At 40.1% G+C, this 13,192-nt stretch overlaps 1 protein-coding gene across 1 annotated transcript in view; it reads right to left on the bottom strand.

Annotated features, from left to right (window-relative positions):
* Positions 1 to 11,510: 11,510 nt before the first annotated feature.
* The window catches only part of FDX1 (ferredoxin 1), a 35,916-nt gene continuing 34,234 nt past the window's right edge, over positions 11,511 to 13,192 (bottom strand). The window contains exon 4 of the mRNA XM_023208205.2: positions 11,511 to 12,644. Coding sequence (XP_023063973.1) covers positions 12,530 to 12,644 — 115 coding nt within the window. The 3' untranslated portion in view covers positions 11,511 to 12,529. The remainder of the gene's footprint in view (positions 12,645 to 13,192) is intronic.

Below are 13,192 nucleotides of genomic sequence, written 5' to 3'. Positions count from 1 at the left end.
ACCCTGTTCAAAATCTGCAGCTCCTTGCTCCCCACCCTAACACCTGTATCCTTCTTCTCTGCTTTACATTCTCTGTAGCACTTATCACCGCCTAAGGCACTCTCTATTGTTATTCATTTTCTATTCCCCCACACACTGGAGAGGAAGCTGCCAAGGCAGGAATTCATTTGTTTTGTCCTTGCTGAATCCTCAGCACCTAGCAGATGCTCCAGAAATGTTTGTTAAGTGAATAAACGGATATTCTCTTCCTTCCTCCCACCTTTCCTCCCTTGGTCACAGATGGTATTAGATCAGATGTCTCTGCCCTTCCAAAGTACGAAAAAAAAAAAAAAAAGAGAAAAACTTGAACTGTCAGTAAGTACAAAACACAGTTAACGGGCTCCAAGACAAAGGGCATGTCCAAACCAGAGACAAATAATCTTGCCTGGGCCTCTTTACCCACACTGTAAGTCCTTCCTGAGTTTGAGGTGTCTAGACTCTGTTTCCTTTTTTTTAAAGTGTTCACATGGCTTGTCCCTGTAGCACGAAGGCACCCTTTCTCTGCTGTCCAATATTTCGGTATTGACTGACCACTCGGTGTCAGATTCCATGCTCTGTGCTGGATGGTACACAGGATGTGCTTACAGCTTACTGGCAGAGACAATCACCCACCACCAGGCTCAATATACTATAACACGGCAAAGGCTAAGATGGAACTGTATCCTGTGGGAGGGGCGGTCCCAAAAAGCCGGGCGCTGGGGGGCATTTAATACCAGCTGAAAGTTCAGAGAACACTTCCCAGAGACATCTTGAAAGATAACTGAGAGTTAGCTGGGCCAAGACAGAGCAGGAGGGAGCTCCAGTCAGAGCTCAGCCTAAGCAAATGCAGAGTTATGAAACAGCATGATGTATTCAGGGAACACAAGGAGGCTCGAGTTATCAGAACGTAAGCTACAGGGCTCGGCATCTCTTACATGCTATACGAAGGGGCTTGGACTAATGGAATTGATCTAATTTGTTTTCAGATTGATCCTTCTAATGGAGGATGGTTTTAATGCAGGCTTATTAAAGATTTAGAAGGCCAATTAAAGCAAGACTCAGGAGATTATTTAAAATGCTTTTGAGGGAGAGAGAATTCCCTGACGACTTAAGCTTAGATGACACACCTTGCCCTTTCCACATGATGACAGGAGGGGACATGGATCCTTCAGAAACCTGTGTAGCCTAGAGGCCCCCTTAGAATCAGGCATATAACCTAGAGAGAGACTAGGTGGTCTGTTCCAGTCCATGGCCAACCTACAGGGTTCACTCCAGGTCCGGCCAGCCTCATAAGACCAGAGAATCCCTTAGGAGGTAAATAATCAAGTGTGAGGTTCCTTGAAATTCAAACTCACCCAAGACCCCTATTGACATTTCAGAGCCCACTGAGTACAACCCAAGTCCTAATAATTAGGAATTAAGACTGGGCACAGTGGATCACACCTGTAATCCCAACACTATGCAAAGATGAGACCGGAAAGTCAGTTGAGCCCAGGAGTTTGAGACCAGCCTGAGCAACATAGCGAGACCCCATCTCTACAAGAAATACAAAAATTAGCTGGGCATGGTGGCACATGTCTGTAGTCCCACCTACTCAGGAGGCTGAGGCGGGAGGATCGTTTGAGCCCAGGAGGTCAAGGCTGCAGTGAGTCATGACTGCATCACTGCACTCCAGCCTGGGCAACTCAGCAAGACTTTGTCTCTAATTAAAAAAATAAAATAAATAAAAATGTTAAAAATTAGGACTTAACTAACCCCCTCCCAAGGGATCCTCTAGACCAGGTTGTAGCCCATTGTATCTGTCATGGATGTTTTATTTGTCCCATGTAACATTAAAAACAAACTACTTAAAATCCTTGCCAACATAATAAAAATCAGATTTCACATCAAAATTTAGGTTCTGGTGGCCAGGAACCATGGCTCACACCTGTAATCCCAGCACTTAGGGAGGCCGAGGTAGGTGGATCACGAGGTCAGGAGATCAAGACCATCCTGGATAACACCGTGAAGCCCCGTCTCTACTAAAAATACAAAAAATTATCCGAGCATAGTGGCCGGCGCCTTTAGTCCCAGCTACTCAGGAGGCTGAGGCAGGAGAATGGTGTGAACCCTGAAGATGGAGCTTGCAGTGAGCTGAGATTGTGCCACTGCACTCCAGCCTGGGCAACAGAGCGAGACTCCGTCTCAAAAAAAATAAATAAATAATTAGGTTCCAGCTTCTCTTTCTAAAATTCTGAAACAGTGTCCTGCCCTGCTGTTTGGAAATAGCAAGCTAGAGTGAAACAGCAGCTCCTGACCCCTCTGGTCCTCCTTCCTACCAAGTGGACATAATCTCATTTGCCAGTCCCTCATGGCCTTTACAGGTGACCTGATCTTCAGAGACTGACCCTAAACATTCTTGGATGTCTCCTCCTCATTCAAATCATAGTCCCCAATCTCCAGTCTGGGTTTTTCAGGTGACCAAACTCATCATTTCTTTCAAGATTAAGGAGTCCTACCAATAAGCTCCCCTGCTAACTGTCCGGGGGTAGTATTTGGTTAGGCATGGAAGACACCTTGGAAAAGGAGGGCAGGGTAGGCACTACCTGAAGGAGAGGACAGAGAAAAGCATAGACTCAGGTAAGGAGAGAGGCTAGGCAGAGCACCCAGGAGAATTAGTGCAGAAGGTAGAGCAGCTGGATAGAATATATAAAAAAAAGACATGAATGGGGAGGGCATGACTTTCCTGACATAGGGGAGGAGCTAGAATGGAATTAATATTTTCGCAGGAAATACGAGTGGGACAGGGAAGGGATTCCTCCCTTTTCAAGCCTCATGGACAAATGTTTGACAGAAAAACATTAATGGCTATGCACTTCTAAGTTTCATTACTAATTAGAACTTAACTTGAGAGTTTTGAATGAGGTGTTAAGTTCAAGTTATTGGGCAGGGGTGAGATTTTTCCAGTTCAAAATTAATGCCCCTACAAAAGAATGAAGAGTTATGGAATGTTTCACCCAGATGGTTTGGCTCTTTGATATCTACAAACATTTTGAAATCACTTAAAATATTTTTCAGCTTTTCTATGCAGTTGCATTAGGTGATGACTGTTGGTTTACTTATTTCCTGTTCAGTTTTTCCTTTGCTCTCTCTCCAAACAACTTTTCTCTTGGAAGGCTGTAGTTGATCCACAAAATTGGACTTGTAGCATTAAAAAGTTGGCCAATAATGGAGACAGAAGAGTGCGAACAGGTCGTTTCATAATCCAATACCTTGTGATCAGTTGTTATCTTGCCACTCAGCATGGACTGTGAGCCTGATGACGGGCATTTTGAGGTGTGTACTTTAACTACATCAAGATGAGGCCATGGCCTCCAAACGATGGGGTTTCACGGTTGCAGAAGAGCTCCAAGACTATGCATTGAGTACTGCCCAAAAGTAACAGGCTGGCTGACTGAGAGCTGGCACAATGGTTGGACATAGGTTTTAGTCCCTGGTGGAGGAAAGAAAAGCCAGCAAAGTCAGCTTCCTGGGGTTACCTCTCTTTTGTCCTCTACAATAAAAGAAACCTCTATATCCTACAAGTGTAGCCACTTTGCAGTGCCCCTCAGGACACAAGTAGAGGCTGGTGGAGGTGGGTGCTGGGTCAAAGTATGTCCACTCCACTGTGTACATCAACAGTTTTGTAAATTCTGGCAGTCTTCTTAAAAGAACTAAAGAGTTTGACCAACTTACAAAAGCAGTCAAGACAGAAAAATACTTGAAACTTTGTCAGCGTCATCTTAGGATGACGGTTTTAATCATCACAAGACTTTAACCTCAAGAACTCTTGGTTTAACTGTTTTCCTTTGCTTTTTTTGGTTTAGTGAACCCATTTAATATAATCACACATATTAATCAAAAGCTCTGACCCAAGCTTTTATCCTTCTCCTCAAGCTCCTGCTATTGGGGCACAGAGATGAGCAAAGTAGACCTTTTCATAAAAGATTCGTTCAAGAAATTCAACTGATATTTATTGGCCACCTACTCTACATCAGGTACTCAAGGCATTTGGAGCACAATGAATAAAAGAGATTGGACTTTAAAAGAACATAGGAGCTATCACGTTTGATTTTGTAACTCAGATCTGATCTTAAGTAGACTGCATCACTTTAAGTTACTGTATACATGAGAATCTTTTTTTTTTTTGAGTAATTTCACTTCGTTGTACAGAACACAGCTCACTGAGGCCGGGCGCGGTGGCTCAAGCCTGTAATCCCAGCACTCTGGGAGGCCCAGGCGGGTGGATCACGAGGTCAGGAGATCAAGACCATCCTGGCTAACATGGTGAGACCCCGTCTCTACTAAAAATACAAAAAACTTAGCTGGGCGTGGTGGTGGGTGCCTGTAGTCCCAGCTACTCGGGAGGCTGAGGCAGGAGAATGGGGTGAACCCGGGAGGTGGAGCTTGCAGTGAGCCGAAATCGCCTGAGATCACGCCACTGCACTGCAGCCTGGGCAACAGAGCAAGACTCTGCCTTGCAAAAAAAAAAAAAAAAAAAAAAGATCATAGCTCACTGAGCAGCCAGAGCATGCTGCCTCACCCCACAACAGAATTATGTTGAATTATGTTGAATGTAGCCCTGCCAGGATTATTAAAATTTTCTCCAAAGTATATTTGCTTGTGCTCAAAGAATGGTTTCTTGGCTGGGTGTGGTGGTTCGTGCCTGGAATATCAGCATGAGCTGGGAGGCTAAGGTGGGTGGATCACCTGAGGTCAGGAGTTCGAGGCCAGCCTAGCCAACATGGTGAAACCTTGTCTCTACTAAAAATAAAAAAGTTAGCTGGGTGTGCTAGTGCGCACCTGTAATCCCAGCTACTCAGGAGGCTGAGGCAGGAGAATTGCTTGAACCTGGGCGTCGGAGGTTGCAGTGAGCCGAGATTGTGCCACTGTACTCTAGCCTGGGTGACAGAGCAAGACTCCATCTAAAAAATAATAATAAAACAAAATAAAATAAAAAAGAATGGTTTATCTACTGTGCAAGATCTACCCAATGTTCATACTTCAAAAAATTAGATCTGTCAAAAAATACGTAAAAAAAAAACTTTTCTGAGCTTGATTAAAAAAACACATTAAATTTTCATGTATGTTTTAATTTAGTGGCTGGGGAGTAGGGTAGAGTGCTATTATTCCTTTCTAAACAGGTTTCCATATGGCAGTTTGTTTTGGAATATTATAAGGAACTGTATGGGTTTCAAAGAACTGATGTTGTTCTACAAAGAAAACAATTTATAGTTCCATTTTTAGCTATGAGTACTTCCCTTCTTTTACTCTGATTAGTATCCTCCTTACTTTTTTTCAATTAAAGAGGCAATGAATTCTTTCCAGCCCACATCCAAACAATGCACAGCTGTATTCTGTCATTTGCTCCCTTTTCTGATTACAACCTAGAAATTTCCAACTCATAACTACTTCTTAAAGATATCATGTATGGGTGGTTATCAGTAGAATATTTCTCTGACATATTTCAATAAACCACTTCTATTTTCAGTACACTCATCAGATGAGTGGTTAGGCTTAAGAGTAGAAAGACCTTTACATGTTTGCTTTTTAAAAATAACTATTCTGAATGGAGAAGTCAAATAATCAAATATGTTTATAATTCACACCTAACAGGCTTCTACATATTCTTTAATATCTAAGATCTATATTTTTTCAAGAAGCAATATCCAACCATCAAATAGTGCTTTGCAGTTAACAAAACTGTTTCATAAAGGTAACATCTTTTAACTTAATTACAAAACTATGTCCAGTTATTATTTGGGTGAGACAGTAATTTGGCTAAGATACTGGGTATAATGATTTCCACTTAATAGAGGAGTTACCTGAGGCCCAAGAGGGATAAATGACTACATTCAAGAGGCACTGCCAAGCCTCAAGGAGACACCATATAATTCTCCATGCAATAAAGACTCTCATAGGAATATACAGTGAGCGTGTGTCTAAGATTTCTTTAATTCATCAATGAAGGGACCTGCAGAATGACAAAGGGTGGCTCAAAGAAGGACATGAGAAACTGACACATGCAGTCAATGGAAAAAAAGAATGTCGATGGGAAATAAGACTGCAGAGATAGATACAAAACTGGATAACACCCTTCAAGGCAAGAAAACCGTTAACTCTTGGAGTTACCTTCCCTACCAAAGAGAAACTTTTTTGAAACTTATCAATTTTTTCTAAGTTAACATCTAACTTTACAGAGTTTGGGTACTAATCAATAGTACGCAGTAAGTCAAAGTTACCGTCCCCAGCACAGGGGTCAGCAAACTTAATCTGCGTAGAGCCAGACAGCAAATATTCTAGGCCTTGTAGGCCATATGGTCATTGTCAAAACTCTTCAACGTTGCCACTGTAGCATGAAAGCACCTATTGACAATAAGGAATGAATGAGCATGGTTGTGTTCCCATAAAACTGTATTACAACACAGTTTGCTAACCCCCATCCTAATAAAACATCAAGTGATCCTTCAGTGACCCAGTTAGACAGTCCTCTATATACAACTTTGAAGAGACATGCAGTTCTTCATTTCCAATTTTCAGATAATTTGTAAACAGTATCCAGGTCTTCAAATGATAAATTTGATGCTTTTCCCCTAATACGTAAAAGAGCTGACTTTGCTATCTCTCTGAGGCTCATTCAGTCCTTAGAGTTCAGATAAGAAACAAATAAAGCTGTATGAAAGAAAAAGGTTAAAATTTAAAAATACTAAGAAAAGTGTTTTTCTGTAATTCTCAGTCTTTGGCTTGCTGGCTTGGGGAGAATATTCTGTGGACCAGCTATTCCTCTCCCATACCTTGAGGAATCCTCATTAGAATCCATGGGAAGCCTAACGCTGGTAAGACGTCACCAAGGGCTATCAGAAATGCATGAGGCCAGGTGCTTCCAAGTGATGGAAGAGAGCACTCATCTGGAGGCATGATCACAACAGAATCACATGATACAGGGAGGTGGAGTCCATGTGCCACCTATAGGACCTTCAGCACGCATGCCTCAGAACCACTAACCTACAAGATCAAAACTAGCAGAGGGACCTGTATTCAGCTCATCTGAAGGCAGTTTCCTTCAAGATACGTTAAAAAAAAAAAAAAGTTGATGAATTGAACACTGTCCTTTTCAATGCACTGGAAATTACCTCATTTTTCAAAAAAACATTCCTATGTAACCTCCTGTTAAGTTAGTTAGGATGCAGGCTCAGTATATTGGTCTGTATTGAGCTTATGTAGTCCCATCCGTAACAAGTGACTGCCACAGAGCCAAATGCTAAAAGCAGATTCCTTGTAAGACCAGGATTCAATTAATTCATACACTTGCTATACACCTACTGTGGGCTAAATACTATTATAGACATTGCAGTTATAAAATTGAACACAAGAGAGTCCTTATTCTTAAAAATATTAAGTGCTGGCTCAGGCCTGTAATCCCAGCACTCTGGGAGGCCGAGGCAGGTGGATCACTTGAGGTCAGGAGTTCGAGACCAGCCTGGCCAACATGGTGAAACCCTGTCTCTACTAAAAATACAAAAAATTACCCAGGCTTGGTGGTATGCACTTGTAGTCCCAGCTACTTGGGAGGCTGAGGCCCGACAATTGCTTGAAACAAGTGGGGCAGAGGTTGCAGTGAGCAGAGATCATGCCACTGCATTCTAGCCTGGGCAAGAGAGCAAGACTCTGTCTCAAAAAAAAAAAAAAAAGAAGAAGAAGAAGAAGAAGAAGAAAAAGGAGGTGCTGTTCTCTCAGGGAAAAACTGATGATGAAAACCGCTGGTGTGCTAACGGCTAGATGGAGTAAGTGCTACATATGCCAGACGTAGGAAATGCTCTAAAGGGCAGCCTGAAGCAGAGTAATGGGACAGACAAGAGAGTAAGTAAACCAAGCTGAGTGCTGATGATTTCAGAAATGGCTAGTAAGCAAGGGAGCCAGAAAGGCAAAAGGCTCTGCTTAATTTTATATTACTATCAAATCCAGTCTAAAAATTAAATGACAAATAATATCTTAGATAATAAGCCAATGGGAGTCAAGAGAAAAAGGAAAGAGACCTTTATTAGACAGTTTACTACTAACAGTCACTGCAGCAGTGATGCCCCTCATCGTGAGATCTTTTTTTTTTTTTTTTTTGAGACTCTCACCCTGTCGCCGGGCTGGAGTGCAGAGGGCAGTCTCAGTTCACTGCAACCTCCATGTCCTGGATTCAAGCAATTCTCCTGCCTTAGCCTCCCAAGTAGCTTGGGACTACAGGCGCGCACCACTATGCCCAGCTAATTTTTTTGTATTTTCAGTAGAGACGAGGTTTCACCATGTTGGCCAGGAGGGTCTCGATCTCTTGACTTCATGATCCGCCCACCTTGGCCTCCCAAAGTGCTGGGATTACAGGCGTGAGCCTCCACGCTTGGCCGAGATCCTTTCTATCAACTCCCCTTGGAAGCTGCTTCTGGTAGATGTAAATTATCCTTTAACTCCCCATTTCTGTTCTATTGTAGCCACATGTATCTGTGTCTGCTACTGATCATGCCTTCCTCCTGCCAGCTGGTTTTCTAATTTTTCAGATTCTAGAAATTATAAACAGAAAAAAATCCGTTAAAACTAACCTGATATCACGTGGCATATTGACACATTAAAAGAATCCTGTCATTGCCTAATCAAAGTCGTATTTCTACTCTCAATATTTCTCTAATAGAAAACAAAGTTTATGTGTAATGTATGAATGTCTTACTGTCATTTATTTACACTTTATAAAAGTTTTAGTAATGTAAAATACAACATTATTCCTATTTTAGGGGGTAATAGAACAATAAGTTGTGCTATAAATAATAAAGCCATCTAACAAATTCTCATCTAAAATGTGGCTTACCACAAAATTTCAGGTAGTTTAAAGAAGGAAAACAAAAGACTTGTGAAAAAGAAAAGATGGGAAAATATATGAATAGTTGAAGTCTCTCTTAGAAAACAACTTTTCAAGTAAATATAATCATTCTAGTAACTGCTGAATGACCACTACAGTTACCACATAGATCATCATATGATACTTAAATAGCTAGTAAGAAAATAGGAAAGCTGTCCTTTGAGACAGAAAAAATAGACGTATTAGAAATATTTTCACAGTTAAAGGCAAAAGGTTTTAGAATTCCTTAGAATGGTTCACTTAAGAAATTCAGTGGTTCTGAATTACTTAATTATAGGTTGGTTTTATCTGTGAAAGCCAAATACAATATTAAGTATCAGTACACAACCAATAATTACATAGAACTCTATACCAAAGGAAGATGCCTTTCTTGGTAGAAAAATGACTATGAAAAGTTTAAAAAAAAAAATTATACAGCATTGAAAGGGAGCCCACTATTTTTTCCTTTCATTTAAATCATAGTCAAGAAGCAAAATGTTGGGAGTTATAGAATAAAACAAGTGAGCCATCATAATAAAGCAGACACAAGAATCTTTCAAATATAAGAGAAAAAGCTAGCTCCTCTTAAGTGTAGAACATTGTTAGTTAAAAGGTCAATATTCACAGGAGATAAGGAGCTTATCAATAAGTTAACAGTTACTCTGATATCTCCAACTCATCGCTTCCAATGATGGGCCAGACTTAGTGCTTCACTTCTAATGAAAAGAATAGTTGGGAGTGATACTCTGTCACTTCCACAACTAGCTCATAAAGAGGATCCAGTTCTGCCTGGCATGCACGCTCCTCTGAGGAAGCCTGCCCTTAGAACCCAGGCGCCAGGTTGTAAGGAAGTCCAGGCCACTCAGAGAAGCCACGTGTGGGTGTTCCAGCCAGTATCTTCTCCTAGACGCCCCAGCTGATGCCAACAGCAGACACCAGTCACACGAAGAATACGTCTGAAGATGATTCCAGAACCTGGCCTTTGAGTCATCCAGCTTAAGACCCATACACTGTGGAGCAAAGACAAGCCATCCCTGCTCTGTACTCTGAATTCCTGACTCATACGAACTGTCTGAAATAATACAAGTTTCTCGTTTTAAGCCACTAAGTTTTGGGGTAATTTGTTTTGCAGCAACAGATAAACCAACATATTTACCTACAATACACATACATCAAATATTTTTCAAACTGAAAAATCACCTTTATACAAACCAATTATAGATTATATCCTCCATTTAATAATTTTAGGTTTTACCTAATAACACAAACTTCATGTTTTTGAACTTGTCTAATTTGAAACATAAGAAAATTTATACTCTAAATTTGAGAGCACTTTGGTTGAATATAATCATTAAAGTAGCTCTGGAAGGAGAGTTTAAGTAATCCACACACAAAGACGAGAATACTGAAGCTAATTAAGAGAATAAATTGGCTTTGAAGTACTTTAAAACTGTAACACTGCTATGGTTTGAATGTGCCCTCCAAAACTCATGTTGAAATTTAATTGCCAGTGTAATGGCATTAAAAGGTGGGTCCTTTAAGAGGTGATCTCTCTTAAGAGCAGAGCCCTCATGAATGGATTAATGCCGTTATCTCAGGTGTGGGTTATATCAGGAGTGGGCTCCTGATAAAAGGATAATCATTTTGCCCTCTTGCTCTCACTGGCATTTTCTTGCCCTTCCACCATGTAATGATGCAGCAAGAAGGCTGTCACCAGATGCCAAGCAGATGCTGGTGACATGCTCTTGGACCTTCCAGCCTCCAGAACCATGATCCAAATAAATCTCTTTTCTTTATAAATTACCCAGTCTGTGGTATTCTATTATAGCTACAGAAAATTAAGACAAGCACTCTCCATATAGAAAGCATTCAATAGTTAATAGCCAAGTGCAGTGGCTCACACCTGTAATCCCAGCATTTTGGAAGGCTGAGGTGGGTGGGTCACTTGAGCTCAAAAGTTCAAGACCAGCCTGGGCAACGTGGCAAAACCTCATCCCTACAAAAAATACAAAAATCAGCCAGGCGTGGTGACCTGTGCCTGCAGTCCCAGCTACTCAGGAGGCTGAGGCACAAGAATTCCTTGAACCTGGGAGGCAGAAGTTGCAGTAAGTTGAGATCATACTACTGCACTCCAGCCTGGGCGACAGAGTCAGACTCTGTCTCAAAACAAACAAAAAAACACTACTCAATAGTTATTAAGCATCAAATGAAAATCAGATTCTTCAAGTTCTTCCTAATCACTTTTCACATATGAATTAAAATCTTATTTTGCAGAACTAGTCAGTTTAGTTCAAGCAAATTATTTGCACATACATACATATTTTATCTTTTCCTAATAAAAGGTGAATTCCCTGATGACATTCCTTGTCTTGTTCACCTCTGTGTCCCCAATGGGCATAACACAATGCTGTATGTCAAGCACTGCACTAGGCAAATATTTATAAAAATGATCAAGCTGCAATAATACACATGAAGCTAACTCAATTGTCTTACAATTCACCTTCTTTCTATTAATTTGTTCTGCTCTTCCTCACAATTAGTCCAAGTTAGTTGATGTTTTATTGTATTTCCAAAGACCATACTGTGTATCCCTTTGTTAACTTTTATGAATTTATTTATAGTAAAGATAAGGATACAAATGTCTTCCACACATACATGGTAATCTGTGGTGCTCGCCACTCCCGCCCTCCTGGGACTGACACACTGCAGTCCACGCTGCTCACCCTGCAGCCCCATTCTTGCGTGAGAGAATGGCGCCACCTGGGGCTGTGCGATGTGTCAGCCTGCTCATTCCCTTCTCCAGCTCAGGACAGAGAAAAACAATTCATTCATAAGGTTTCCATTCTGTTATAGGCAGAGATTTATAAATCAGCATTATTTTTCAAAGAGTACAAAGTTAAACCGTTCTGCTTAAAAAGGAATAAACACATCCAATCATTATTCCTCTAGTTTAGTCAAAACAGAGATCAAACTTCTTTGACAGCGTTATAATTTCTATGTTCAGACTTAGACTTCAGAATCAAAATTCTGAAATATTTATTTATAAGGTTAATAACTATCTTTGAAGTTAAGCAGTTTACTGAGCAATTAAATATTTTTGTCCATACACATTCAGATTTAACTACCACTATAAATAGTCATAATTTCTCCAGTTTCAGTCTGAACACAGAGCTTATGGTAATAAGACACAGGTTCTAGTACAGATTTTCTAATTAGTGGTATGGCCCTAAACAAGCCAGGTTAGATCTCCGCCTTCACCCACATCAAACAGGAATAACAATATATTTCCTTAACCTATCTTCTAGGTAAACAGATGAGATTATATGAAAACATTTTGCTAAAGCTGCTAAACAAAAATAAGAAAAAAATATGTAAGGTTTTTCTATCACATTAACTATTTTTTAATATTTGATTGACATTTTTGTAATACGACCAAAATAAAAATTGCATACTTTCAAGAACGACAAAATTCTGTAGTTATACAACATGAATTAAAATAGTAAAAGCTAGTCATAATATGAAGTCCACTCATCCATGTTCTCATTTAATCACTTTAAGAAATAATAATTATAAAAATAGGTAAAATTCCATGAAAACATTCCCATTTGTTCTAGTTCAGGAGGTCTTGCCCACATCAACGGACTGTCTGGCATCAGCCACTGTTTCAGGCACTCGAACAGTCATATTGTCCATAGATTTTGTCAAACAGATTTGGCAGCCCAACCGTGACCTGTATGGAAAAGGGGGAAGATATGGTTTATTATTACATATATATATTCACAAGGTAATGCAGTTGTTTAAGATAGTCTTTATGTTTTCTTACCCAAAGCAGTCAGGGAACTTATTAACCTTTTAAATTTCCTTCATGTCAAAACAGATATAACCAACCCTATCAACTAGAGAGTAACAAAAGGTATATATGAATACAATAAACCTGGTGTACTAAAGCTGCATTTTAGCCTGTGGTTCCTATTATCTATTAACTGTTTCACCAGACCACTATTTTTTCGTCAAAGAGCTGACAAGCAAGGAAACAATCAGAAGGCATAATGGTGGGGAACTGAGGTTATTAGCAAAGCCAAGAAAATGATTAATCAATTCCTAGATAATTAAAACTACACAGACTATAAAAGGAAGCTACACTTTTTAAAGCCTTTAAAAGAAGAAATCTGGAATAAATAAGTCATCAATTATAACAGCATATTTTTTCTCAAATTTTTACCATCTCTGAAAATCAAGAAGCATCTTCAAATCAGTGGAATCTTCCAATCACTGCTA

The sequence above is a fragment of the Piliocolobus tephrosceles genome, chromosome 13 (genome assembly GCF_002776525.5).
Source record: "Piliocolobus tephrosceles isolate RC106 chromosome 13, ASM277652v3, whole genome shotgun sequence".
Taxonomy (NCBI): Eukaryota; Metazoa; Chordata; class Mammalia; order Primates; family Cercopithecidae; genus Piliocolobus; species Piliocolobus tephrosceles.
Note: the sequence above shows the minus strand (reverse complement) of the source record. Positions and strands in the feature narration are given on the sequence as shown.